This window comes from Mustelus asterias, chromosome 7 (genome assembly GCF_964213995.1).
Source record: "Mustelus asterias chromosome 7, sMusAst1.hap1.1, whole genome shotgun sequence".
NCBI lineage: Eukaryota > Metazoa > Chordata > Chondrichthyes > Carcharhiniformes > Triakidae > Mustelus > Mustelus asterias.
Genome location: NC_135807.1, coordinates 13430134 through 13455723, shown reverse-complemented (window position 1 = coordinate 13455723; position 25590 = coordinate 13430134). Strand labels below are relative to the sequence as shown.

The following is a 25590-nucleotide window of genomic DNA, read 5'->3' as shown; positions in this document are numbered from 1 at the left end:
CTTCATGAACCCATGCTGCGTCTTTCCAATGGGACAATTTATATCCAGATATCTCGCTATTTCTTCCTTGATGATAGATTCAAGCATTTTGCCTACTACAGAAGTTAAGCTAACCGGCCTATAGTTACCGACCTTTTGTCTACCTCCTTTTTTAAACAGTGGCGTCACATTTGCTGTTTTCCAATCTGCGGGAACCACCCCAGAGTCCAGTGAATTTTGGTAAATTACCACTAGTGCATTTGCTATTTCTCCTGCATTAGTACCCTGGGATGCATTCCATCAGGACCAGGAGATTTGGCTATCTTTAGCCCCATTAACTTGCCCGATGCTACCTCTTTCATGATAATGATAGTTTCTAGGTCTTCACCTGCCATAGCCTTCCTGTCATCAATTTTTGGCATGTTATTTGTGTCTTCCACTGTGAAGACCGACACAGAATACCTGTTCAATGCCTCAGCCATTTTCTCATTTCCAGTTATTACATCCCTCTTCTCATCCTCTAAAGGACAAATGTTTACTTTAGCCACTCTTTTTTGTTTCATGTATTTGTAGAAACTTTTGCTATCTGTTTTTATATTCTGAGCTAGTTTACTCTCATAATCCATCTTTTCTTTATAGCTTTTTTCGTGGTTTTCTGCTGACCTTTAAAGATTTCCCAATCCTCTAGTTTCCCACTAATCTTTGCCACTTTGTATGCATTTTCTTTCAATTTGATACCCTCCTTTATTTCCTTAGATATCCATGGCAGATTATCTCTGTTTCTACAGTCCTTCCTTATCAGTGGTATATACTTTAGCTGAGCACTGTGAAAGATCGCTTTGAAAGTCCTCCACTGTTCCTCAATTGTCCCACCATAAAGTTTTTGCTCCCAGTCTACCTTAGCCAACTCCTCCCTCGTCCCTTTGTAGTCTCCTTTGTTTAAGCACAAGACACTGGTATTGGATTTTACCTTCTCACACTCCATCTGTATTTTAAATTCAACCATACAGTGATCGCTTCTTCCAAGAGGATCTCTAACTGCAAGATCATTAATTATTCCCGTCTCATTACACAGGACCAGATCTAGGATAGCTTGCTCCCTTGTTGGTTCCATTACATACTGTTCAAGGAAGCTATCATGGATACATTCTATGAACTCCTCTGACCTGATTTGACCAAGTGATATGTAGATTAAAATCCCCCATGATAATTGCTGTATCATTTTTACATGCATCAATTATTTCTTGGTTTATTTCTCGCCCCACCATGATGTAATTATTTGGTGGCCTATAGACTACACCTATCAGTGACTTTTTCTCCTTACTATTTCTAATTTCCAACCAAATGGATTCAATCTTTTTTTCCATAGAACCTATATCATCTCTCACTACTGCCCTATTGTCATCCTAGCTTGTCAGAGCTACACCACCTCCCTTACCTTCCTGTCGGCCCCTCCGAACAGTCTGATACCCCTGGATATTTAACTCCCAGTCATGACCATCCTGCAACCATGTCTCTGTAATGGCCACCAAATCAGACTCGTTCGCAATGATTTGCTGTCAACTCATTTACCTTGTTTCGAATGCGATGAGCATTCAGATAAAGTGCCCTTATGCTAGTTTTTGTACCTTCTTTTTGAATTCTACCACTTCCATTAATAACATTTCCTGAGTTCTCCTTCCTTTTAACCTTTTCCCTGATTTTTGATGTAGTTGGAACATTTTCCCCATATTTTTTCCTTGCTCTCTCCTTCTCGGACTCCTTACAGAGGTTCCCATCCCCCTGGCATATTAGTTTAAATCCTCCCCAACTGCCCTAGCAAACACTCTCCCTAGGACATCAGTCCCAGTCCTGCCCAGGTGTAACCCGTCCAATTTGTACAGGTCCCACCTCCCTCAGAACCGGTCCCAATGCCCCAGGAATCTGAAACTTTCCCCCTGTCACCATCTCTTCAGCCACATATTTATCCGATATATCCTGTCATTTCTACTCTGACTAGCACGTGGCACCGGTAGTAATCCTGAGATCACTACTTTTGAGGTCCGATTTCTTAACTTTCTTCCTAGCTCCCTGTATTCTGCTTTTAGGACCTCATCCCTTTTTTTACCTATGTAGTTTGTACCAACGTGTACTACGACCACTGGCTGTTCGCCCTCCCACTTCAGAATGTCCTGCAGTCGCTCCGAGATTTCCTTGAACTTAGCACCAGGGAGGAACATACCATCCTGGAGTCTCATTAGCATCCTGTCTATTCCCCTTACAAGTGAATCCCCTATAACTATTGCACTGGCACACTTCTTACCCCTCCCCTCTGCAGCAGAACCAACTGTGGTGCAACGAGTTTGGCTGCTGCTGCTTTCCCCTGAGAGGTCATTCCCCTCAACAGTATCCAAAGCGGTATATCTGTTCTGCAGGGGAATGGCCACAGGAGATTCCTGCACTACCTGCCTATCCCTCTTGCTCTGTCTGGTAGCCACCCATTCTCTTCCTGCCTGCAGAGTCTGAGCCTGCGGTGTGACCACCTCTCTATACGTGCCATCCACGATACTCTCTGACTCGCGGATGCCCCATAGTGTCTCCAGCCGCCGCTCCAGCTCTGAAACTCGAGTTTCCAGGAGCTGTAGCTGGAGACACTTCCAGCACACACGCTGACCCAGGGGATTGGGACTGTCCCCAGGCTGCCATATGGAGCAAGAGGAGCAAACCACGGCTTGGAGCTCTCCTGTCATGTCTCACCCCTTTAAATTAAACTTTTGAAAGATGTTTTGTTTCAGATTATATCCAATTCTTGAGGGTCCTTCTTTCCTGCTCCTTGTTACTACCAAGTATAACCTTTTCAAACTATAAACCACAGAAATGACACAGAAACACTGTAGTAGTGTGCAACAACTACAATGTCAAGAGCAAAAAGAAAAAATAACACTTAGTTACCAATCAGAACTCTCGCTTATAGCCTCTGCTGCCTGTTTCACCTATTCCATCATGAACTTACCATCCCCCATCTTTTTTCCATTGTTCCTGTTCCTCTTCATCGGCTTGTTCCTGCACTTATTCTACATCAATATCTGGACTATCCTGAACTGCTACAGCTGCCAACCCTACAGGCTGTGTCCACTCCCAGTCCTGTTTTACTAAGGCCTTTGCTGCCTAGTCGGCAAAATGATTTCCTTGCTGCTCTTCATTCTCAATTTTCCTGTCAGCTTGAACTTTTATCTAATATTGCTGCTTCTAAAGGAGCACTGGCTGCCTGGAATAAATTCCTGAGTATGTGGGCTATGGAGGATCATTTTTTCCCATCAAGGTGAGGGGCTCCGAAACATTGACCGCCCACGAGGCACAAGCGAGTGCCCTCACACACCGATGCATCCCTTTGGCAACTGAGTCCAACTGAGCAGAGTAACACCCCATCAGTCTCAATCTGTCCCCGTGCTGCTGAGCAACTACAGCTGCCTGCATTCCATCATTTTCCTCACAGAAAATGTGGACTGGTTTGGTGACTAAAGCTGGGGCTGTCACCAAAGCCTGCTTCAAATCTGAAAAAGCCTGAACTTCTGCGTCTCCCCACTCTATCTTTTCCTGACTAGCCCTTCCTCCCTTTATCAAGTCCTGTAAGGGCTTTACCACTCGGGCATAATCTTCCACAAAATTCCTCCAATAGTTAAAAAGTCTTCAATATTTGACTTATCCCTTTTCCAGTGAAAAGCCTTTGTACACAAATAACCTTCCCCCGATCCTCTGGAAACTATCTTTTTTTCCCCCTGTATACTATAACCCAATAGCATCTTTGAAACAGAGATCAAGTCTTTCAATTTGATCCCAGGCCATAACTTATTTTAATTGTTTGTTCTTATCTTAGATCACATAATTTTATTAAGGTAACTTGCTTACAGCACATTTTCTTATGTCAGAAACATCCCAAACTCAGAAAGCAGTGTTTTGGGCTTTCAACTGCCCATTACTGTCTATCTTGTCTCTTCTTTCCTTTAAGAAAACTTTGTTCCTTCATCTATAGCTATCACCTAAACTGCGTTCTACTCCCTAGAATCCCTTTAAATGTCTTTCTTGTATCCAATGAATCCCACTTTTGATTCTGTCCTCTGTTTATTGTCAGCTCCTCTATAATGTATCTTTTATTACCCTGTTCATTTTCCTTTCTCATTTATTCCACTGAATTATTTCCCTCATCTCTAATTATATTAATCTGTCAAATCAGTGTTATAGGCGGGCTCTCCCTTTTAGCTCGTCTCGCATCTAATACAGCTTTCAACCTTCCCATATTCAAAATTTACAACAGGATGTGCTTAGTGTTCAAAACTACTCCTCCAGTTTTGTGGTTGATTCGCTACTTTGCATATCCATGTCATACATTTTAACTAGAATGCATTATGGCAGCATAATTCCCATCATTAAACACGTACTCTCATTCTACCTAATGCAACTCCCCTTTCTGTTAGATTTTTGATTTTATGTCTTAAAACTACTTCAAGTCTTATAACACAAAGATCCATCCTGTCTGGGACAGAATGGGTTAATTCTCTGCGTGTTTCAGCAGGGGCAGAGTAAATTCACTCAGATTGACATCACCACTTCAAACACTCCAGAATAATTCTTCCCATTTATCTTTTCATTGTCAGTTCTATCAAGAATACATTTTTGAAATTAACAACAAACTTGATCCAGATTAATCCAAAATTAAATGAAATTTTTATCACTTTTAAATATCCCTACTAAATTAAAACTTCTACACTTACAATTTCTCCAGTTTAGCTCAAAATTTGCATGATTAATTATTTCTACAACTCTGCCTCCGTAACCAACACAGGCAGATACAAAATCAAATCAACTGTGTTTAACTCTCCTTGCAACTTTTCAGACATAACGTAACGCCAGCTTGAAATTGATTTTCCTTTCCCAACATGGCAGAGCTCAAATCTCTGTCAGACTCCTATTCTTGAAAATGACCATGAATCGCACAATTACATCCTCTCTCTCTCTCTCTCTGTGCCATACTCAGAGAGTCCATGCCTGCTTTTAACCCTTTACTCCCCTCTTTGGTCTATGACGCTTTAGACCAACCAATTTAACCTGTCTCTCTGTCTCTCTCTCTCTCACAGGAGACCTGTACCTCTGGGACCTCTCCCTGCCGGTTCTCTCACACGACCTTGTCCCTACCTCTGGAACCCCTCCCTGTGAGTTCCTTATGCCCGAGCCAGCCGCCGTCTGTACGCACGGTCTAGCCACTTGATGCTTCTCTAGCCTCTTCGGCTACGCTGCATAGGAGTGTCCGAGAGTCCGTCCCCGGCCCCCTATGTTTAAGTGTATCTTCCCTGCAAACTCCTCTTCTACCCACACGGCTTTTCGCTCCGCTCCGTAGGAGATCTGAGAGTCCGTCCCCGGCCCCTGTACAGTAAGTGTGGGCTCTTTACATGCACACTGCTTTCGCACCTCTTCCCCAGTCCAAGATACTCAACTTCCGGCTTCCGGCTGCCAGACGCGTAGCCCCCTAGCTACTGGGTGGTATTTAAAGAAAGTACTCACCCATCTTTTGGGAACACGTCTCACCGCCGGCCACTGGTGAGTACTCTTCTGTCACAGCGCCAAATTGTAAGAGGAATTTTCTGAAGGGTGTTCCCCTTGGGGTGCCCTGTATTTGTTGAAACTCATTCAACCAATACATAGACTGTGAAAGACCGCATATATTTAAAGAACGAAAAGGAATTTATTTGCTAATGCATGCATCAGGAGAGAGACACAGTCATTGAGGATTAACTGTGCTCTCTGACCTAATATTGTCCTATTCCTGTTGACAGGTGGAACGTTATTGGCTAAGGTAATAACGTTGAATATTGTGATTGGATCCTCCAGTCTGATTGACGAGACTAGGCGGGATATTGAAATGTTAAGAATAAAATAAAACATCTCCCTAATATTAATCTGTAAGCATTCCTATGTTAGCAAATGATTACATTTAAATGAATAAATTATTCCAGATAGGTACATTACTGGATAGTTTATCAGTCATTGTAGAGCCAGCGAAACCCCTGCCGCCTCTTTTTGAGAAGGCCTTCTGCTTAATGTGGTCAATGGCGGGCCTTCCCCTGTGATCAAGGACCCGGGGGTGGGGGGGGCGGGGTAGTTAATGTCCTGCCTGTTGAGCGCTGATGGCAGAATCAGAGACCAGCAACTCTTCCGTATTCATCAGCGCCACTGGGGAGGTGGTGGCTACTGCTGGTATGACGCTGGCCCGAGGCTTAGGAATTGAAGAGGGCCCACGCTCAGGTAAATGATGGTGGGAGGATCAAGGGAGAGGGACACTGAGGGGGTTTGTCAGTACATGCAGGGTGGTGGCTTTCAGCCCCTCTCCCTATGCTAAGCCCCTCAATCAGGTATTGAGTGCCTTAGAATGAGGACCCATCCTGGGAGCCTGTAAGTCCTCTTGTCATGCTCCCTGTAAGGGTTAATAGCAGTGGCGGCAAGATGAGGCCCTTAAGTTGTCATTAATGGCTTCCTGCCACAGACTGAATTGGGGGGGGGAGGTGGGAAAGTGGCAGTACCCCAACAGATTAAATGCCCCAATTTAGTCCAATTAAATGCTCCCCCTGCCACACCACCAAATCCACCACAAGATTCCACTCAATGCTTCTACTTGTAGTGAATAACAAAACTAGGTGCCATAAATGTATGATACTCACCAATACATCCAATCGGGAATTGGTTAGAATGTTAAAATTGCTACCATAAGGAGTGCTTGATTCAAATTGTATAGACAAATTTAAGACAAAGTTGATTAATACATGAGGAAGTGCGATAATACTGTTCCTTTATGAAATGTATTTGTGTCATGTATCTTGTGCAGAATTTGTTTAGCAGTCATATCTATGTATTGGTGCCATTTTGTCTGTACATGGCAGTCCCTGTTGTTACTGCAGCAGCATAATTGATCTTAATTGCTGCAATGTTTGTTTTAATCTGGACTAATGCAGGGTTATTATTTTAGTGTTTTCCTCAGGTGTTTTTTCAGAGTGGGGCTTGATTAGGTTGATTGACAGGTGCAGTCATATGACTGGGCGTGACTAGGCTTACACAAAAAAATCAAGTCAGTTGCTGTTTGGAAGCCACAGAGAAAAGTCGCTCTTTCTCTCTCTGAAGTCTGGAGACTGGGATCTGCCAGAAACTAGGTTTATTTCTCTGAAGTTCTGCTGTTTGGGGATATATCCTTCTCTGAAAATTGCTGAATAGGAGCCAGAAGGCAGGTGTCCACAGGGGTTAAAAGGATTGAAATCTAGCATCCACATGAACATACCTGTTTTTGGTGCTAGTTGGTTCTGAAGTAGGATTTATGTCTATGGGGATATTGCTTAAATTGGAACTATAGAGATGGATAGCTGTTAAGAATCACATTTTGTCATGTTTAAATATCTTAATTGATAAAAGTTGTGCTAATTCTTTTTGATATATTCTAACTGTGTTCTGAAATAAAGTTTGTTTTAATGAAAGCTCCCTAGTGAGTTAATAGAGTCATGCCTGGAGCACTTTATGCTTGCCATAATGCCAAAATCAAATCAAGGTTTAGGCTAACTTCATAATATACTTTGGAGTTTCTGATTTGGTCCCTAACAGAAGGAAGAAGTAGAAAAATGTATATTTTTTTATTCATTCGTGGGACATGGACGTCACTGACTGGCCAGAATTTATTGCCCATCCCTGGTTGCCTGAGGACAGTTGAGAGTCAACCACATTGTTGTGGCTTAGGAATCACATACAGGCCAAACCAGATGAGGATGGCAGATTTCCTTCCCTAAAGGACATTAGTGAACCAGATGGGTTTTCCCGACAATGGACAATGGCTTCATGGTCATCATTAGATTCTTAATTCCAGATATTTTTTATTGAATTCAAATTCCACCATCTGCCACGGTGGGATTCGAACTTGGGTCTCCAGAATATTAGCTGAGTTTCTGGATTAATAGTCCAGTGATAACACCACTAGGCCATCGCCTCCCCCGAGAGACCAAGTGACCTGTTTCTGCGCTGTAAATTCTATCTTTATAAGGTTACCACTTCTGTTTTATTTTTCATAGAACAAGAAAATAATAATCTGCCCAACCCTCTTTCAATCAGGCATCTTTGTGCTGATGGAGTGAATTCCTTATCTTGAGCCACAGAGTTCAGTCGGATTGGCCAATATTCAGTTCCTATCCTTCTATTTGTGTCTGCCTGACTGGCTAGCTTCAGGACACCTGAGTCCTGGACCACTGAGACCTCTGCTGGGTGTCAACTCATCTTGGTCCTCATTGGGTATTGGATACCTGGCTACTGTCTACCTGTCAACATGGGCGGCACAGTGGCACAGTGGTTAGCACTGCTGCCTCACAGTGCCAGGGACCTGAGTTCGATTGCCAGCCTTGGGTCACTGTCTGTGTGGAGTTTGCTCCGGTTTCTTCCCACAGTCTGAAAGACGTGCATTGACATGAACAGGCGCGACTTGGGGAATTTCATAGTAACTTGATTGCAGCGTTAATGTAAGCCTTACTTGTGACTAATAAATTAACTTTAACTTTAACTTTATTCAGTGGATAGCAGTTGCTTTGCCACATGGGGTTATACTGTGTGTATGTTTGTCTGCAATAGGAAGTATATCTTAGGTGGTTTGGAACTTTTGGTCAAACCAGGCATGTGGCTGTGCCACTTCTACAGCATCCTGTCTGATGAATCAAACCATTTTCATGGTTTGGACCTCTTTAAAACATAAATGGTGAGTTTCTCCATCCTGACAGTGGAGAGAGAATAGAGCCAACGTTTCGAGTCTGGATGACCCTTCATCTCTCTCCACAGATGCTGTCAGACCTGCTGAGTTTCACCAGCATTTTCTGTTTTTGTTTCAGATTCCATCATCTGCAGTAATTTGCCTTTATCATTTTCTTTTAAGTTTTTTTTATAATCCCATTTTAACCCATTTGTTCCTATCATCTGATTTTTACTAATTCCGTGCAGATAGAGTGCTTCAGATTCAATACTGTTATGAGTAAACAGCGTTTGGCAGTCCTGCCCTTAGAGATTGATAAAGGATGGCTGAACAAGGAAGACCACATTACTGAAGAAATGTAAAATGGACTGTTGCTTAGTTAGACACTGGTTATAAAATACGTTTTTGTCTTCTGCTGAAAAAACAAAATTGCCCATCTGCAAACTGCCAGACAATGGTGTAACTCGTTTTTCCCAATGAAAGAAGGGTGGCATGTTGGCACAGCGATTAACACTGCTGCCTCACAGTGCCAGGGACCCGGGTTCAATTCCAGCCTCAAGTTACTGTCTGTGTGGAATTTGCACCTTCTCCCTACGTCTGCGTGGGTTTCCTCCGGGTGCTCCGGTTTCCTCCCACAGTGCAAAGATGTGCGGGTTAGGTGGATTGGCCATGCTAAATTGCCCTTTAGTGTCAGGTGGACTAGCTAGTGTAAATGCATGGGGTATGGGGATGGGGCCTGGGTGGGATTGTTGTCATTGCAGACTCGATGGGCCGAATGGCCTCCTTCTGCACTGTAGGATTCTATGATTCTAAGGAACATGTGCCTGTGCCTGATGAGGTAAAAACTGAGAGTGTTTACCGTTAAGGAGCTCCTAGAACAAAGAACATTACAGCACAGAAACGGCCCTTCGGCCCACCAAGCCTGCACTGGTATGTGGTTCCTATCCCTCTGTTCTCTTGCTGACTATGTGCTGAAGTTGTCTTCCTGTCTCGGAATTGAACTTTTTATGAACTTGGAGTTCAACTGGTTGAACTGACTTCGGGTGGGTGAAACCCACAAGATGGTGTGTGTGTGTGTGTGTGTGCGTGCGCGCAATTGTGTGTGTGACATCCTTCACACTATTAAGATCAGGAGCTCGAGAGGGTCAGTGCGATGATCAGAAAGGTATGAACTGGTCAGTCACTGAAAACATGCAGAGGATTCTCTCAGTGCAGGGACCACCCTGGGATGGGACGCGCACGCGGAAAGGCCAGTAGCCAGTTTCTAATACAGTATATTTGTAGTTATTCAATCAAGAAAACTTTGATTGAGCCACATGGCCGTCCTGCTCTGAAAACCAGAGTAAGGCGAGAACCTAGGCAGGGTATAGCCCAGGAATCAGAGGAGTTTACAGCAGGGGGGCCGTGTATCAGGCAACAATAACTTGTATTTTTATAGCACCTTCAGCATAGTAAAACATCCAAAGGTATCTCACAGGAGAGTTACCAAACAAAATCTAACTCCGAACCACCTGAGAGGATATTGATTTGGGCGTCACTGGCAAGGCCAGCATTTGTTGCTCATTCCTAATTGCCTTTGAACTGAGAAATTTGTTAGGCCATTTCAGAGGGTGGTCGAGAGCCAACCTCATTGCTGTGAGTCTGGAGTCACATATAGGCCAGACCAGGTAAGGACAGCAGCAGGTTGGTTGCTGGGATGGCAGGTCTGCCATATGAGGAGAGACTAAATCGGTTAGGATTATATTCACTGGAGTTTAGAAGAGTGAGAGGGGATCTCATAGAAACTTATAAAATTCTAACAGGGTCAGACAAGGTAGATTCAGAAAGAATGCTCCCAATGGTGGGGGAGTCCAGACCTAAGGGTCATAGTTTTGACGATGAGGTAAACCTTTTAGAACTGAGGTGAGGAGAAATTTCTTCACCCAGAGGGTGGTGAATGTATAGAATTCACTACCACAGAATGTAGTTGAGGCCAAAACGTTGTCTGATTTCAAGAAGAAATTAGATATCGCTCTTAGAGCTAAAGGGATCAAGGGATGGGGGGGGGGGGGGAAGGCGGGATCAGGATATTGAATTTGATGATCAGCCACGATCAAAATGAATGGCGGAGCAGGCTCGAAGGGCCGAATGGCCTACTCCTGCTTCTAGTTTCTATTTCCTTCCCTGAAAGACATTAGTGAACCAGATGGGATTTTACAACAATAAATGATAGTTGCTATGGCCACCATTACTGAGATGAGCTTTTAAGTACAGATTTCAGATAGGTTGCTATGAGAGGGGTTTGGATCTGTTACCTCAATACATTAGCCAGGCCTTTGGTGTTACCAGTCTACACACATTACTGTCTCCAAGTGCAAAGCAGTACAAACACAATGGGCGGGATTTTCCAGTCGCGCATGTCCCGAAACTGGAAAATCCCGCCCGAGGTCAACGGACCTTTGCATAGACCGTGTCCCACCCACTATGATTCCCGTGGTGGGCGAGACGGGATAATTCAGCCCAATAGGTTGAGAGGAGATGTGGAGTAAAAAGTAAGGCTGGTAAAGAGAGAATATGAGAACAGAATGGCTGTCCATATAAACAGGAACCCAAAAATCTTCTATGAGCATGTAAATAGCAAACAGGCAGTAACAGGTGGAGTGGGTCCTATCAAGGACAAAAGAATATATGCTTAGAGGTACAGGACAAAACTAGATATTCTAAACTAATTTATTCAGTGTATTGGTGTTAATGAAGGAAGAGGAATCTGACAAAATATCGGCAGAAATGGAGATGGTAGAGGCAATGGCTAGTGTGATAGACTAAGACCTCACCCTGTGTATGTTTTAAATAAAATATATAGAGATATGCTCATTAAAAATTTAAATCCAGACACAAACCTAAAATGGCCCAATCTATATCTATCTGCGCCCCTTGAACAAAAGGAGCTGCAGTCTGCAAATATGGAAGTCATGTTCTATGGATCTCTGCCTTGTGGAACCAGTAATATTGCCTTGTTGTAAGTAAGTTAAGTCACCGTTATCCCAGATGACCATAGGCTGCTTCCCCCTTTGAGGGCGAGAGCTGACTGGTAGTGATTTAACCTGAGGATCACCACACCTCAGGTGAGGGACAAAACTGAGAAGGTGGGCCTTCATGAATAACCTCAGCCGGTAGGGGAAATTGAACCTACGCTCAAGTTGAGTTTGAGTTGGCGGTGCTCTACATTACAAACCAGCTGTCCTACCGACTGAGCTAAACCAACCCCCAAAATTAAGTCTGCCATTTTATCATCTAGCCAGCTGCATCGCAAACAAGGAACTCTGGCTCAGGTTGGATACCTGGCCCCATCTACTCTGCTTCTGCTGGAAAGTCTGTCCCATCACCTAAAAGACTGATTCATTTCTGTGTGCCCATCCCATTGTGTGAAGTCAACACCACCAGAAAAGGAAATTATACAGCATTGCTATTCAGCCTGCTGATCGCCATGAAAGAATGCCTCATTGGACTTTGATTCTCGACTCTGTAACCCATGTGAAACAACATTTATTTTCTCTGTGGTTTCTGCACCATAAATCTTTCTTTTCTCTTTCCCCCTTTTACTGCCTGAGTGCAAAGAAGGCAATGTTGTGGCCCTCCTCCTGCGTTTTGAGTTTGCAAATAAACTAACCCTTTGAGTCTATCCTATCTCAAGTCTGCTGTGGGGATATGAATAGAAATTGGATCACACCAAAGCTGAGAGGTTGGGAAATAAGCCACCATTAAAGTGTGGGAAGCAAATCAAATAGTTTTCTGTTTGCAGACAGGTAATGAGGGGAAACATTAAAGTTTATTTATTAGTCACAAGTAGGCTTACATTAACACTGCAATGAAGTTACTGTGAAAATCCCCCAGTCCCCACACTCCGGCGCCTGTTCGGTACACTGAGGGAGAATTTAGCATGGACAATGCACCTAACTAGCATGTCTTTCACACTGTGGGAGGAAACTGGAGCCCTCTCCTGTCCATAACAGAAATTGGGAGCTCAAATCTGGGATCACCCATTGCAATTTGCCCAGAGTGCAAGTTAAAACATGAGCCAAATCTGATAAAAGAGTCAATTGGGAGCCTAACGGGAAAAGATCTTGGTGGCTGCTTCGGCGATACAATTCTAAGTGTGTGGCATGGAGGTGAACTTGCTGGTGGTGCTGTTCCCATGCATCTTCTGCCTTCTTGTAGAGATTGAGGGTTCAAAAGGTGATTTTGTAGGCGCCTTCTTGGACTGCTGCAGTGCATCTTATAGATAGTGCACACTGCTGCCACTGTGCATTGGTGCTGAAGGGAGTGAATATTTAAAGTGGTGGATAGGGTTCCAATCAAGAGGGTCCAGGATGGTGTTGAGCTTTATGAGCAGTAGTAGATGGTGTCCAGCAGGGGTTTTCCTTGTCCATGTTTGATCTGATGCCATAAGACATCATGGTATCTGGGGTCAATGTTGAGGACTCCCAGAGCAACCCCCTCCCAACTTTATACCACTGTGCCAATGCCACCTCTGGATGGTCTCCTGTAGGTGGGGCAGGACATGCCCAGGGATGGTAGTATCTGGGACATTATTTGTAAGGTGTGATTCTATGAGTGTGACTCTGTAAGGTTATCGCTTGACTGCTCTGTGGGACAGCTCTTCCAATTTTTCCCAAAGCCCCCAGCTGTTAGTAAGGAGAATTTTGCAGTTGATAGGGTTGGGTTTGCCGTTGTCATTTTCTCTGCCTAGATCTTTGCTGGGTGATTTGACAGGTTTCATTCCTTTGGGGTGGCACGATGGTTAGCACTGCTGCCTCACAGTGCCAGGGACCCAGGTACGATTCCCGACTTGGGTCACTGTCTGTGCAGAGTCTGCATGTTCTCCCTATGTCTACGTGGGTTTCCTCCGGGTGCTCCAGTTTCTTCCCACAGTACAAAAAACGTGCTAGTTGGGTGGATTGGCCATGCTAAATTCTCCCTCAGTGTACCCGAACAGCTGGAGTGTGGCGACTAGGGGATTTTCACAATAACTTCATTGCAGTGTTCATGTGAGCCTGCTTGTGACACTAATAAATAAAAAAAACTTTTAGATTTTGTTGTGGTATGATACAACTGAGTAGATTACTATGTCACTCTTGTTACATGTAGTCCAGACTAGGTAAAAATGGCACATTTCCTTCCCTAAGGGCATTAATGAACCAGATGGGCTTTTATGACAATTGACAATGTTTTCATTGTCTCCATTACTGAGGCTAGCTTTATAATTCAGATTTCTTAATTGAATTTAAAGAAATGGGGCAGCACAATGGCGCAGTGGTTAGTGCTGTTGCCGCACAGCGCCAGGGTCCCAGGTTCAATTCCGCCCTTGGCTGACTGTGTGGAGTTTGCACGTTCTCCCTTGTCTGCGTGGATTTCCTCTGGTTTCCTCCCGCAGTCCAAAGATGTGCAGGTTAGGTTGATTGGCCATGGTAAATTGCCCCTTAGTATCGGGGACTAGTGGGGTTACGGGAATATGGCCTGGGTGGGATTGTTGTCGGTGCAGGCTCGATGGGCCAAATGGTCTTTTTCAACACTGTTGGGATTCTATGATTCTGCTCTGAAATAGCTGCCATGATGAGATTTAAACCCATGCTCCTAGAGCAATAGCCTGGGTCTCGAGATTACTACACCAGTGATATTAACCACTATGCCGCCACTTTCCCTTGCCAGATGCTATAGATAGGTTAGCAGAATGGGCAGACCACTGACAGATGGAATTTAATACAGAGAAATGTGAAATTATGCTTTGAGGCAGAATGGATAGGGAGAGGCAATATAAACAAATGGCACACGTCAATGGAGTGTACAGAAGCAGAGGGATCTGGGGGTGCAAGTTTATCAAATTTTGAGGGTACAGAACATATTAAAAGAGTAGTTAGCACAGCGCATGCAATCTTGGGCTTCATAATCAGAGGATTTGAGTACAAAAACAAGGAAGTTCGGCTAAGCTTTGCTAAAGCTCTGTTTAGACCCCAACTGGAGTATTGCATTCAGTTCTGGTCACCACTCATAGGATGTGAGGGTCCTTGAGTGGGTTCAGAGAAGATTAATCAGAATGGTTCCAAGGATGAGGAATTTTAACCACAAGGTAAGGTTGGAGAAACTGGGGTGTTTGATCTTGGAGCAAAGGAGATCTGGGGATAGTTGACGGAGGTGGACAAGATTTTGGCAGTTTTAGATAAGGTTGACAACAAAAAGCTCTTCTCATTAGCTGACGACACAAGGACGAGAGGACACAGATTTTAAGGCTTTGGAATTGCAATGGGGAGTGTGAGGAATGATTTTTTTTAACACAGTGAATGGTAATGACTTGGAACTCACTGCCCTTGAGGGTGGTGGAATCGGAAGCAATCAATGATTTTAAAAGAAAGTTGGATGATCAGTAGAAGGTGGTAAACCTGCAGGAAAACAGGGATCAGATAGGGAGTGGAACTGACTGCATTGCTCTACAGAAAACCAGAATAGTCTCCTTCAGTGCTGTAAATCATAGAATTCCTACAGTGCAGAAGGAAGCCATTCGGCCCATCAAGTCCACACCGACAACAATCCCACCTATGCCCTATCCCCGTCATCCCACATATTTACCCCACTACTCCCTCTAACCTATATACCACGGGACATTAAGGGGCAATTCAGCATGGCCAATCAACCTATCCCGCACATCTTTGGAGTGTGGGAGGAAACCGGAGCACCCAGAGGAAACCCACGTAGTCACGGGGAGAATGTGCAGATTTCGCACAGACAGTGACCCAAGCTGGGAATCGAACCCAATTCCTCAGAGCTGTGAGGGAGCAGTGCTAACCACAGTGCCATCATGCCGCCCTATTCTATGTAAAGTTTAAAGTTTATTTATTAGTCACAAGTAAGGCTTACATCAACACTGCAATAAAGCTCCTGTGAAATTCCCCTAGCTACCACACTCCGGTGCTTGTTTGAGTCAATGCACCTAACCAGCATGTCATTCAGACTGTGGGAGGAAACTGGAGCACCCGGAGGGAATGCACGCAGATACGGGGAGAATGTGCAAACTCCACACAGACAGTGACCCAAGTCAGGAATCGAACCTGTGGCAGTAGTGACCACACTTCAAAACCCACTTCATTGCTTGTAAAGCGCTTTGGGGTGTCCTGAGGTTGTGAATGGCGCTATAGAAATGTAAGTCTTTCTTTGTATTTTTATACCTATTTTATGTCATATATTATCAAATCAAAACGTCTCAGAGTGCTTCGCTCAATTAATTATTTTTGGAATGTATTGACTTAGTCGGTGTATAGCCCACAGTTACACTTCATCCAATGCTGGCCTTGAGCTGTCCCGTCCCAGAAGCAAGCGAGAGTCTTCTGCTCGCGAGTATCTCTGAGCTTTGCTGACCCCTCGCCTTCTGCTGACGGGCTCAAATGGGAAATTAAGGACACGAACCCTCGCTTGTTCTGCTTGTGGGCACAACATTCCTTGCATCACATTGTTAACGCTGTGGCTAAAAATAGGAATTGCTCTGCATATGTGTCATGTAGGTGCACCTCAGGAAAATGCTGCATTAAATTTAGCTCTGCAAGCAGCAGCACAGATTAACATGAGTCTGATCCTTCTCTGTTCAAAGCAAAATAGAACTTTGTGGGTGTAAAAAGCTGAAGCATATAATTGGATTTTTACAGGGATTGCAATTGTAATCGTTAAGCTTAGATTTGAAATCAAATGTTATTCCCTTGGATTGACAATATATTTTAGAATAATATTGAAATATTGCACATTTATTTAATTGTTAGTTTATGTAATGATACAATTTCTCAGAAAGCTCTGCAAACATAAGCAGTTTCTGTTTGTTGAAAGGACTTCTGCAATAACAGTACTAACAGTGCAGTATGCTTTCCATGGTTGCTGTTGTATTACAGTATGCCCTGTTTAATTTTTATAACTGCGCCTCCCCACATGCAGCCGATGAGCAGTGTACTGGGATTGGAGATCCATCCAACCATAATATTTCCTTTAATGAATTCCCAGAGGATTTCAGCATATACCATTTTATTCCAAAGGGTCCACAGGACATTTTCCAAAAAATGTAAAATGCGGATAAGCAACTGGGGTGGGGTGTGTGTGGGGGAGAAAGCTGATTCAATAAAGGCAACGCAAGATTACAAAGGTTTTAGAAAATATATCTACGAAAATAAATAACAGGGGCTGGCGGTTTTGCGTTGCCATCGGTAATGAGTGGTTCCTTGGGTTCACCCTCGTGTTGGTGAAATGGAGGCAGACCAGTAGACGAGGAGCACTGCTGCACTAGTGAAATATAAATCAGTTCAAGTGTTGTTGTAGGCGTTGGAGGAGCTGAGTTTGTCTTTACGGGAGCAGGTTAAAAGCAGCAACCGGTTCATGATCTGGGACATTCTTTGCACCGATCGCAGCAGAAGTGTATGGAAGAATGGGAAATGCCACAAAAAGATTCTGCTTGTTCTTGTGGATTATGCATCTGTTGCTGCTAATTGAAGCAAAGACATCCAAGCAGATGAGATGTCCTGCAGGGTGCACTTGCTCGAAGGATAACGCTTTATGTGAAAATAGAAAATCCATTCCTCACAATTTTCCTCCCGGCGTAGTTTCCTTGTGAGTACTATCATTTTGCGACAATATTTGTCATTTAACATGAACGGGTAGCAGAGAAGCCAGGCTGTGTTTATTATATAATGTTGCATGAAAGGATCTCGCCTGTGTCACACAGCATCTAAAAATAGACTAGTGTGAATGCAGATTGTCGAATTGTTAACGGTGTTGTGGGATATTTGGACGATATTGACAAACGATGATGGATGTGTAGTCAGTCAACAATGTGTGCGATTGGGTTGATTGAAAGGGCTCAGAATTCTGACATTGTTAATTTTGTTTACAGGTCGTTTGTGAAGTCTGGTTTCAGTGAAATCCCACAAGGCAGCTTTTTACACATGCCCTCTCTGCAGCTCCTGTAAGATCACAGCTCCTTTTCTCTGTTTATTCGGTAGATTAATGAAGACTCTCATTTCATATTCTGTGGCGTTGAAGCAGCAACTGTCTCGGTTGGAAGGGGATGTCGGGGGGGGGGGGGGGGGGGTTTAATGTTGCAGCAGTAGCGCCCTCCCCACCCGCCCCCCCACCGAAATAATTTAACACAAACTAGCACAAGAAGAGGTTAATAGCGAAATTTCCATTGGAAATTGTGGAACAATCAGCAAGACTGTTTTGAATCGTAGTGTAATGTAAAAATGAGAGATTTAGATTTTACATTCATTGATATCTGTGTTGGGAAACGCAAAAGCAATAGGTGTAAATTTTAAGTGCTAATTGTGTAAGGAGCATTTATAGTTTGTGTTTTTTACATATTAATCTTCAAGAAGCGTATCAGAAGAACATCAGTATTGACTTAGGTCTTGGTCATGGGATTCACAAAATGCATTGGGAAAATGACACCATCCCCAATATTTTGTATTATTTGGAGAGAAAGGGATGTTTAAGTGTCTTTGGTACTGCATCCAACCTCCTGGTATGGCACAGTGGTTAGCACTGCTGTCACACAGCGCCAGGGACTCGGGTTCAATTCTGGCCTCAGGTGACTGTGTGGAGTTTGCACTTTCTCCACTGTGTCAGTGTGGGTTTCCTTCGGGTGCTCTGGTTTCCTCCCGCAGTCCAAAGATGTGCAGGTTAGGTGGATTGGCCATGCTAAATTGCCCCTTACAGTCAGGGGAAGAGAAGATTAAATATGTGGGGTTGCGGGTATAGGGCCTGGATGGGATTGTGGTCAGTGCAGACTTGATGGGCTAAATGGCCTCCTTCTGCACTGTAGGGATTCTATGAAAAGAATCATAAATCTTCCTTAGCTTCTCAATCCTGTGAGAGCTGCAGGAAGTATTCCTGCAGCAAAAATTTGTAACAGCGTGGGATTACTTTCTCTTTAGAAGAATGAGCTCAGTCCTGCTGTGAGGGAGGGTTGGTTGAGTAAGGCATTGTAAAAACAGAAATTTCTTCAACAACAGTGGGCGAGATTTTGAGCGCACTCTCTCTGTCTGCAAGACAGGTGGCAAGGGCTTAAAACTCGGAGAGTTCGGAAAAGCGTGATCCTCGTCAGCGAGATCGCCTCTTCTGATTTTGAGCTAGCCCCGCCGGCGGAGTGGTGCGGAACATGCCAGGCGAGGGCACGAACCTAATCTGAATGCATCGGCACATCATGCCAGATATTGAACCTGCATCGAATATTCAGCGGGCGTCAGCGTGACATCGCCTTGGCGCCATTTACAATAGGTCTACGCAAGTGTGAACCTGGCGCCATCACTTCTGAGGGGGATATCGGAGGTGAACGCTCAGGTGGCCACTGCTTCTCAGACAATCCAAGACTCAAGGGGCAGCAGGAGGAATGCTGGGGATGCGCACAAGTACAGCTTGGGGCTGGGGGCGAGGATCATGGTGGCCATCGTGGGGGGGGGGGGGGGGGGGGGCGGGGGTCGCTCAGAATCCTTATCTTCCCCACATGTCGGGTCGCTCCTTGCTCCGAGGTGATGTGCTGGCTGCCAAGCCGGCATCACTTCCTAGATTCCTACATGAATGGCCTCCTTCTGCAGTGCAGTGATTCTATGTCTCTGCCTTTGTCTGTGTGAGTTACTGTTCAAACAGTAGCTGAGTGGGTGCCCTTCCTGTTTGGAGCTGCAAACTGGGTGGGAGGTGGCCACCACAGAGGGGCAGCACTGGGGGTGAATATTAAGGCCAGGACTCCTGCTTTGGGAGAGGCTGCAAGGGCAGTGTGGGGGTATCAGTATTGGGGAGCTACTCTGCCTCATGAGGCATAAAGGCCCTCTCCCTTGAGAGAGGGCGAATGCAGTGAAACCTGCAACCCTCACTCTGTCAATAGTGTGAGACCAGAGGGGCCTATTGGACAGGAAGTTCAAATCCGCTTCTCTGTAAACTCCGACTCTCAGGTCAAGCAGTGAGTGTGTGTTTATTGTTCTCATGCAAGGCTGCTTAACTCCACAACATTGAAGAGCCGGAAGAATGAGGCTATCCTCGAGGGAATTGCTTCAAAAGCTAATTGCAGACCTCTCAGGATTCAGCTGTGTCTCATCAAGATGGATGTTGTTGCCAGAGCGACTAACTAATGAATCTTGGAGGAGTCCAGCAAGCCAGTTTAATATCCAGAGCTAGATCTAGTTAGATCAAGTCTGGGGATAAAGGCTGACCCTTTGGAACACCAAGCCCAAGAATGCAGAAGCGTCTTTCAATCCAAGCCTTAGTAGTGCACAGCTCGCACTGTGGAGAACCCCCTGGCAAGGTAGGATAGTGATAAGTGGCACCATGCCCCCTATTCAATATCAGGACTGGCACCATTTCTGAGGTGCCCTGTCAGAATGCAGACCTTGTTATCATGCATTCTGCCGGATGCACTTTAGCACTGTGCAGGGTCGGGGCACATTCTTTGGCATAGGTGGGTTGGGGGGGGGGGATGTGGGGGGGTTTAATGTGTTGATCAGATACCATGAGACAATAGAGGCTCAACACCATACATCCTGCTGGAGTTCAGGGGAAGCTATGAGGGGATGTGGCTGTAGTATCAGAGGGGGCAGTGTGAGATAGGGCAGAAATTCACACAGGTAATGGGAAGCACTGAGGTGGAGGTCACAGACACATGGAGCGATGAGGATCAGGGCTTTGTGCCGACTCCTTCGCACTCACTGTTTCAGTGCATGATTCATCAGAATCCTGGAGTCTGTTGACTTGACCTTTCTACTGATCAGGATTGGCCAGCAGCAGAGGCAGCTGATGCACGTGGCCAGGACCAGCGGCCTGCTGCGACTCAGCAGGACCACACATGGCGACGGCACCATCTCCTTGGACAGAAGGCGATGGGACTCTCCCAGTCGGCCTTGCACACCGAGGAGTGATGCTGCCAGCCCTTCCTGATGTTCACGGCTCTGCCTTTGCAGCTCCAACAGCTGTGGGATGGCTGGACCCAGGGGCACATCATCGGGCAGGGGCCCAGCAGAGTCCTGGGGTCCGACATCCCTCCGGTTCCCTGGGATGTCCCTTCCTCCCCCTGCTGCGGATTTCAGCTATGAGGTGCTCACCAGTGAGTGACCCAGAAACCAATGTACTCAGTGATCCCACCGAGGTGTGAGTATCTTCACTGGTGCCGGGTGACAGCTGTGACATATCTTCCATGGTGGGGTTGGAGAAGCCCCCCTCGGAGCTGCCTGAGTCCAGTGGGTCCAGAGGGTGCGAGGATGATCTGGCCTGCTTAGTTGCTATGCCTGAAAGAGAAGGGAAGGTGGCATTAATGCATTACAGGGAATGAAGGAGGGAATACTGATTACTCACTTGGGACTTGAGGAATGACAGTGTGTCTTGAGGATTCTCATGTTTATCTGCTGCCCCCACTTCACCATCAGCGTGGGTGCACACTTCCTCCTCAAGGGCTATCTCCTCAAGTTGTGAGAGCGTTCTGAGCTCCGGCATGACCCAGCCCGGGCGTGACCCAGGCCGGGCGTGACCCAGCCCGGGCGTGACCCAGGCCGGGCGTGACCCAGCCCGGGCGTGACCCAGGCCGGGCGTGACTCAGGCCGGGCGTGACTCAGGCCGGGCGTGACTCAGCCCGGGCGTGACCCAGGCCGGGCGTGACTCAGGCCGGGCGTGACCCAGCCCGGGCGTGACCCAGGCCGGGCGTGACCCAGGCCGGGCGTGACTCAGCCCGGGCGTGACTCAGCCCGGGCGTGACTCAGGCCGGGCGTGACCCAGGCCGGGCGTGACTCAGGCCGGGCGTGACTCAGGCCGGGCGTGACTCAGGCCGGGCGTGACTCAGGCTGGGCGTGCTTGCTGACACTTGTTGTGGTTGAGTTTGTCTTGCAATGACACAGATAGGGAGAGTGTAGGCAGGAGTGTTGACATTTAAGATGGTGATGAGGTGTGGCAGGCGTGGGTCTTGATTGGGAGCTGGAGTGTGAGGAGCATAGCGTGGGGGCAGAGTGCATCCCGCTTCTGCTCCACTCCATCAGGAAGTCTGGTCAGGGTCCCTCCGGGAATCAAGGGGCAGGCGTCCTGGGTAGCATTCGCTGTGAATGAGATTCACTTCACCTGAATGATGTTCTCTCTATTCGACATATCTTAATTGGTCTACTGCCTCCTTCACGTCTCCATAACAAAGCATTTGGCACAGCGGCACAGCGGTTAACACTGCTACCTCACAGCGGCAGGGACCTGGGTTCAATTCCAGCCTTGAGTGACTGTGCGGAGTTTGCACGTTCTCCCCGTGTCTGCGTGGGTTTCCTCCGGGTGTTCCTGTTTCCTCCCACAGTCCAAAGATGTGCGGGTTAGTTTGATTGGCCATGCTAAGTTGACCCTTAGTGTCAGGAGGATTAGCAGGGTAGATATGTGGGCTGGGATTGTTTTTGGTGCAGGCTCAATGGGCCAAATGGCCTCCTTCTGCACTGTAGCGATTCGATGATTCATGCTTCTTTTTAAAGTTTATTTATTAGTCACAAGTAAGGCTTACATTAACACTGCAATGAAGTTACAATGAACATCCCCGAATGAACCTGGGTCCCTGGCGCTGTGAGGCAGCAGGACTAACCACTGAGCCGCTGTGCTGAAAGAATCATTCTGAACATAACAATCATTCAATGGGACAAAAGCAAAATACTGCAAAAGCTGGAAATCTGAACTAAAAACAGGAAATGTTGGAGGGAATTAACAGGTCTGACAGCACCTGTGGTTAGAGAAACACATGGACTCGAAACATTAACTCTGTCTCTTTCTCCACAGGGGCTGCCAGACCTGCTGAGGTTTTCCAGCAGTTCCTCTTTTTATTTATATTAATTATCCAATGACTATTGCTGAAAAAAGAGCCATGCTGTCGAAGTTTTTCACCTTGCGCTCATCAGGACAGACCTAAGAATGCCAATTTTCAAAGGGAGCAACAATATCTGCTGCATGGGAAAATGGTGCAGATAGCAAAGCAAAGTGCGGCGGATGCTGGAAATTAGAAGTACATGCAGAACATGCTGAGAAAACTCTGCAACCTGGTATAGGGGTTGTTCACTTTTAAAACAGTGCTGTGACAATCCAGATTGGCCAAATCTGCAGGCGGCGTGGTGGCACAGTGGTTAGTTAGCACTGCTGCCTCACAGCGCCAGGGACCCGGGTTTGATTCCCGGCTTGGGTCACTGTCTGTGTGGAGTTTGCACGTTCTCCCAGTGTCTGCGTGGGTTTCCTCCGGGTGCTCCGGTTTCTTCCCACAGTCCAAAAATGTGCAGGTTAGGTGGATTGGCCGTGCTAATTTTCCAGGGGACTAGCTTGGGTAAATGCATGGGGTTATGGGGATAGGACTTGGGTGGGATTGTGGCTGGTGCAGGCTCGATGGGCCGAATGGCCTCCTTCTGCTCTGTATGGATTCTGGGATTTTAGGATGTATAATGTATTGGAATCAAGTTTAAAACACCAGAAACAAAAAAAGCTGACGTATTGATTCCTATCAGGGTTTCCTGTGGGAATGAGGTGGGCAGACCATAATATCCTTTATGGTTCTTAGGCACTAATTCACATTCCCGCTCCACTTACTCACCGGGATGAGCAGTAGTATGTGACAAGATGCCAGAGAAGGAAAGGTCTCTCCCTGCAGACTGAGGACAACTGACATAGTGAAGGGTAATGTTGCTCCTTGCCCCATTTCTTGAAGAAGCTTCTTTTGACTTTCTGTTTCTTTTCCCTCCATGGTCATCTAGCAACTTACTAAGTGGGTGTTCATCGCGTCTGTTGAGAAAATTGGGCCGGAATTCTCCGGACGTTCATACCCTGCCGCCGTTACCAGCGAGGATGGAGAATTTGGCACTCAGCCAAATCTCCGCTCACTGCAGCGGGACAGGAGAATCCCACTGCGAGCGAGGTCGGAGACTCCGGCTCCTGCTGTGCTACTTTCAATGGGGATCCCCCCACCTGTGCGTGTGACCATGTTCTCATTGGGCGTTTATTCATGTGTGCGGTCAATGTGAATTACTGGACAACAATCAGCAGCAGAGATCCTCATTAATTTTTCTACTCCTTAAGGATTTTCCGGTCGTGCCCACCCCGAGACCAGAAATTCCCGCCCGAGGTCAACGAACCTTTAAATGTACGTCAGGTTGTCTGTCCCACCAGTGCCAATTTCTAAAGGATTTGTCGTATGAGAAGCAGTTGAGGAGTCTGGGTCTGTACTTGATGGAGTTTAGAAGGATGAGGGGGGGATCTGATTGAAACTTACAGAATACTGAGAAGGCCTGGATAGAGTGGACTTGGAGAGGATGTTTCCACTAGTGGGAGAGACTAGAACTCGAGGGCCCAACCTCAGAGTGAAGAAACACTCCTTTAAAACTGAGATAAGGAGGAATTTCTTCAGCCAGAGGATGATGAATCTGTGGAATTCATTGCCACAGAGGGCTGGAGAGGCCAGGTCATTGAGTATCTTTAAGACAGGCCATTCTCTTAGAATTCTTAGAATCCCTACAGCACAGAAAGAGGCCATTCGGCCCATCGAGTCTGCACCGACCACAATCCCACCCAGGCCCTATCCCCATATCCACCTGCTAATCCCTCTAACCCACGCATCTCAGGATACGAAGGGCAATTTTAGCATGGTCAATCAACCTAACCCACACAGACAGTGACCCAAGCCGGGAATCGAACCCAGGTCCCTGGAGCTGTGAAGCAGCAGTGCTAACCACTGCGCTACCGTGCCGCCCCAGAGATGGATAGGTTTTTGATTAATAAAGGGATGAAGGGTTATGGAGAGAAGGCAGGAGAATGGGGAAGAGAATCATATCAGCCATGATTGAATGGTAGAGCAGACATGATGGGCCAAATGGCCTAATTCTGTTCCAATATCTTATGGTCTTTTGGAAAGGGCCAGAAAATTTGTCCCATAGGTGCTCTTGTTTTCTTGTGAACTAAGCTAATTTGGTACAGATCAGCATGCAAACCTGGGGATCTCCTGATCTGACTGGGTCACTGCCAGAACATTCAGTATAGCTATTAAGCTATTACACAGGACATGACAAATTAGCTTTAATTGATGGACAAATCTTACTGCGTGGAAATGAAAATCAGCACATTTAAGATCTTCAAGAAAAGTCTGCAGATTGGATTGGGTCTAATATATGACATAGGGTTTAACATTTTGCCAGGAGACATGGTGGCACAGTGGGCTGGCATATTGGTACAGTGGTTAGCACTGCTGCCTCACAGCGCCAGGGATCCAGGTTCAATCCCGGCCTCGGGTGACTGTCTTTGTGGAGTTTTCATGTTCTCCCTGTGTCTGCGTGGGTTTCCTCCGGGTGCCCCGGTTCCCTCCCACACTCCAAAGATGCGCAGGTTAGGTTGATTGGCCATGCTAAAGTGCCCCTTAATGTCAGGGGGATTAACAGGATAAATACCTGGGATTACAGGGGTAAGGCCTGGGTGGGAATGTTGTCGGTGCAGGCTCGATGGGCTGAATGGCCTCCTTCTGCACTGTAGGATTCTATTCTATTTTATCCATTCTAAAGCATAGAGTTTTGAAATAGAGAGAACTGAGAAGATGACTGTTCATCATGGTAAAAAGCATAACACACAAATCTAACCCGCTTGACTCCATGTTAATAAGTCTAGAAACACGTACGTTTGTTCAAGTCCATCAGATACATGTTGACTTGTAAAACACAAATGTATTTACTGACAACATTCAGGAAAAGGACCTGCTATCTCTAATGGGTCTGGCTTATATGTGACTCCAGTCCCACAGCAGTGAGATTGACTCATTATGTTCTCGGGGTGGGGAGGCAGGAAGAGAATCCTCACCATAGAATCATAGAATCATAGAAACCCTACAG

General features: G+C 46.0%; 1 protein-coding gene across 1 annotated transcript in view; it reads left to right on the top strand.

Annotated features, from left to right (window-relative positions):
- The first annotated feature begins 17087 nt into the window (after positions 1 to 17087).
- The window catches only part of LOC144496057 (leucine-rich glioma-inactivated protein 1-like), a 44197-nt gene continuing 35694 nt past the window's right edge, over positions 17088 to 25590 (top strand). The window contains exons 1-2 of the mRNA XM_078217014.1: positions 17088 to 17344; positions 17628 to 17699. Of these exons, the coding sequence (XP_078073140.1) occupies positions 17163 to 17344; positions 17628 to 17699 (254 nt within the window). The 5' untranslated portion in view covers positions 17088 to 17162. The remainder of the gene's footprint in view (positions 17345 to 17627; positions 17700 to 25590) is intronic.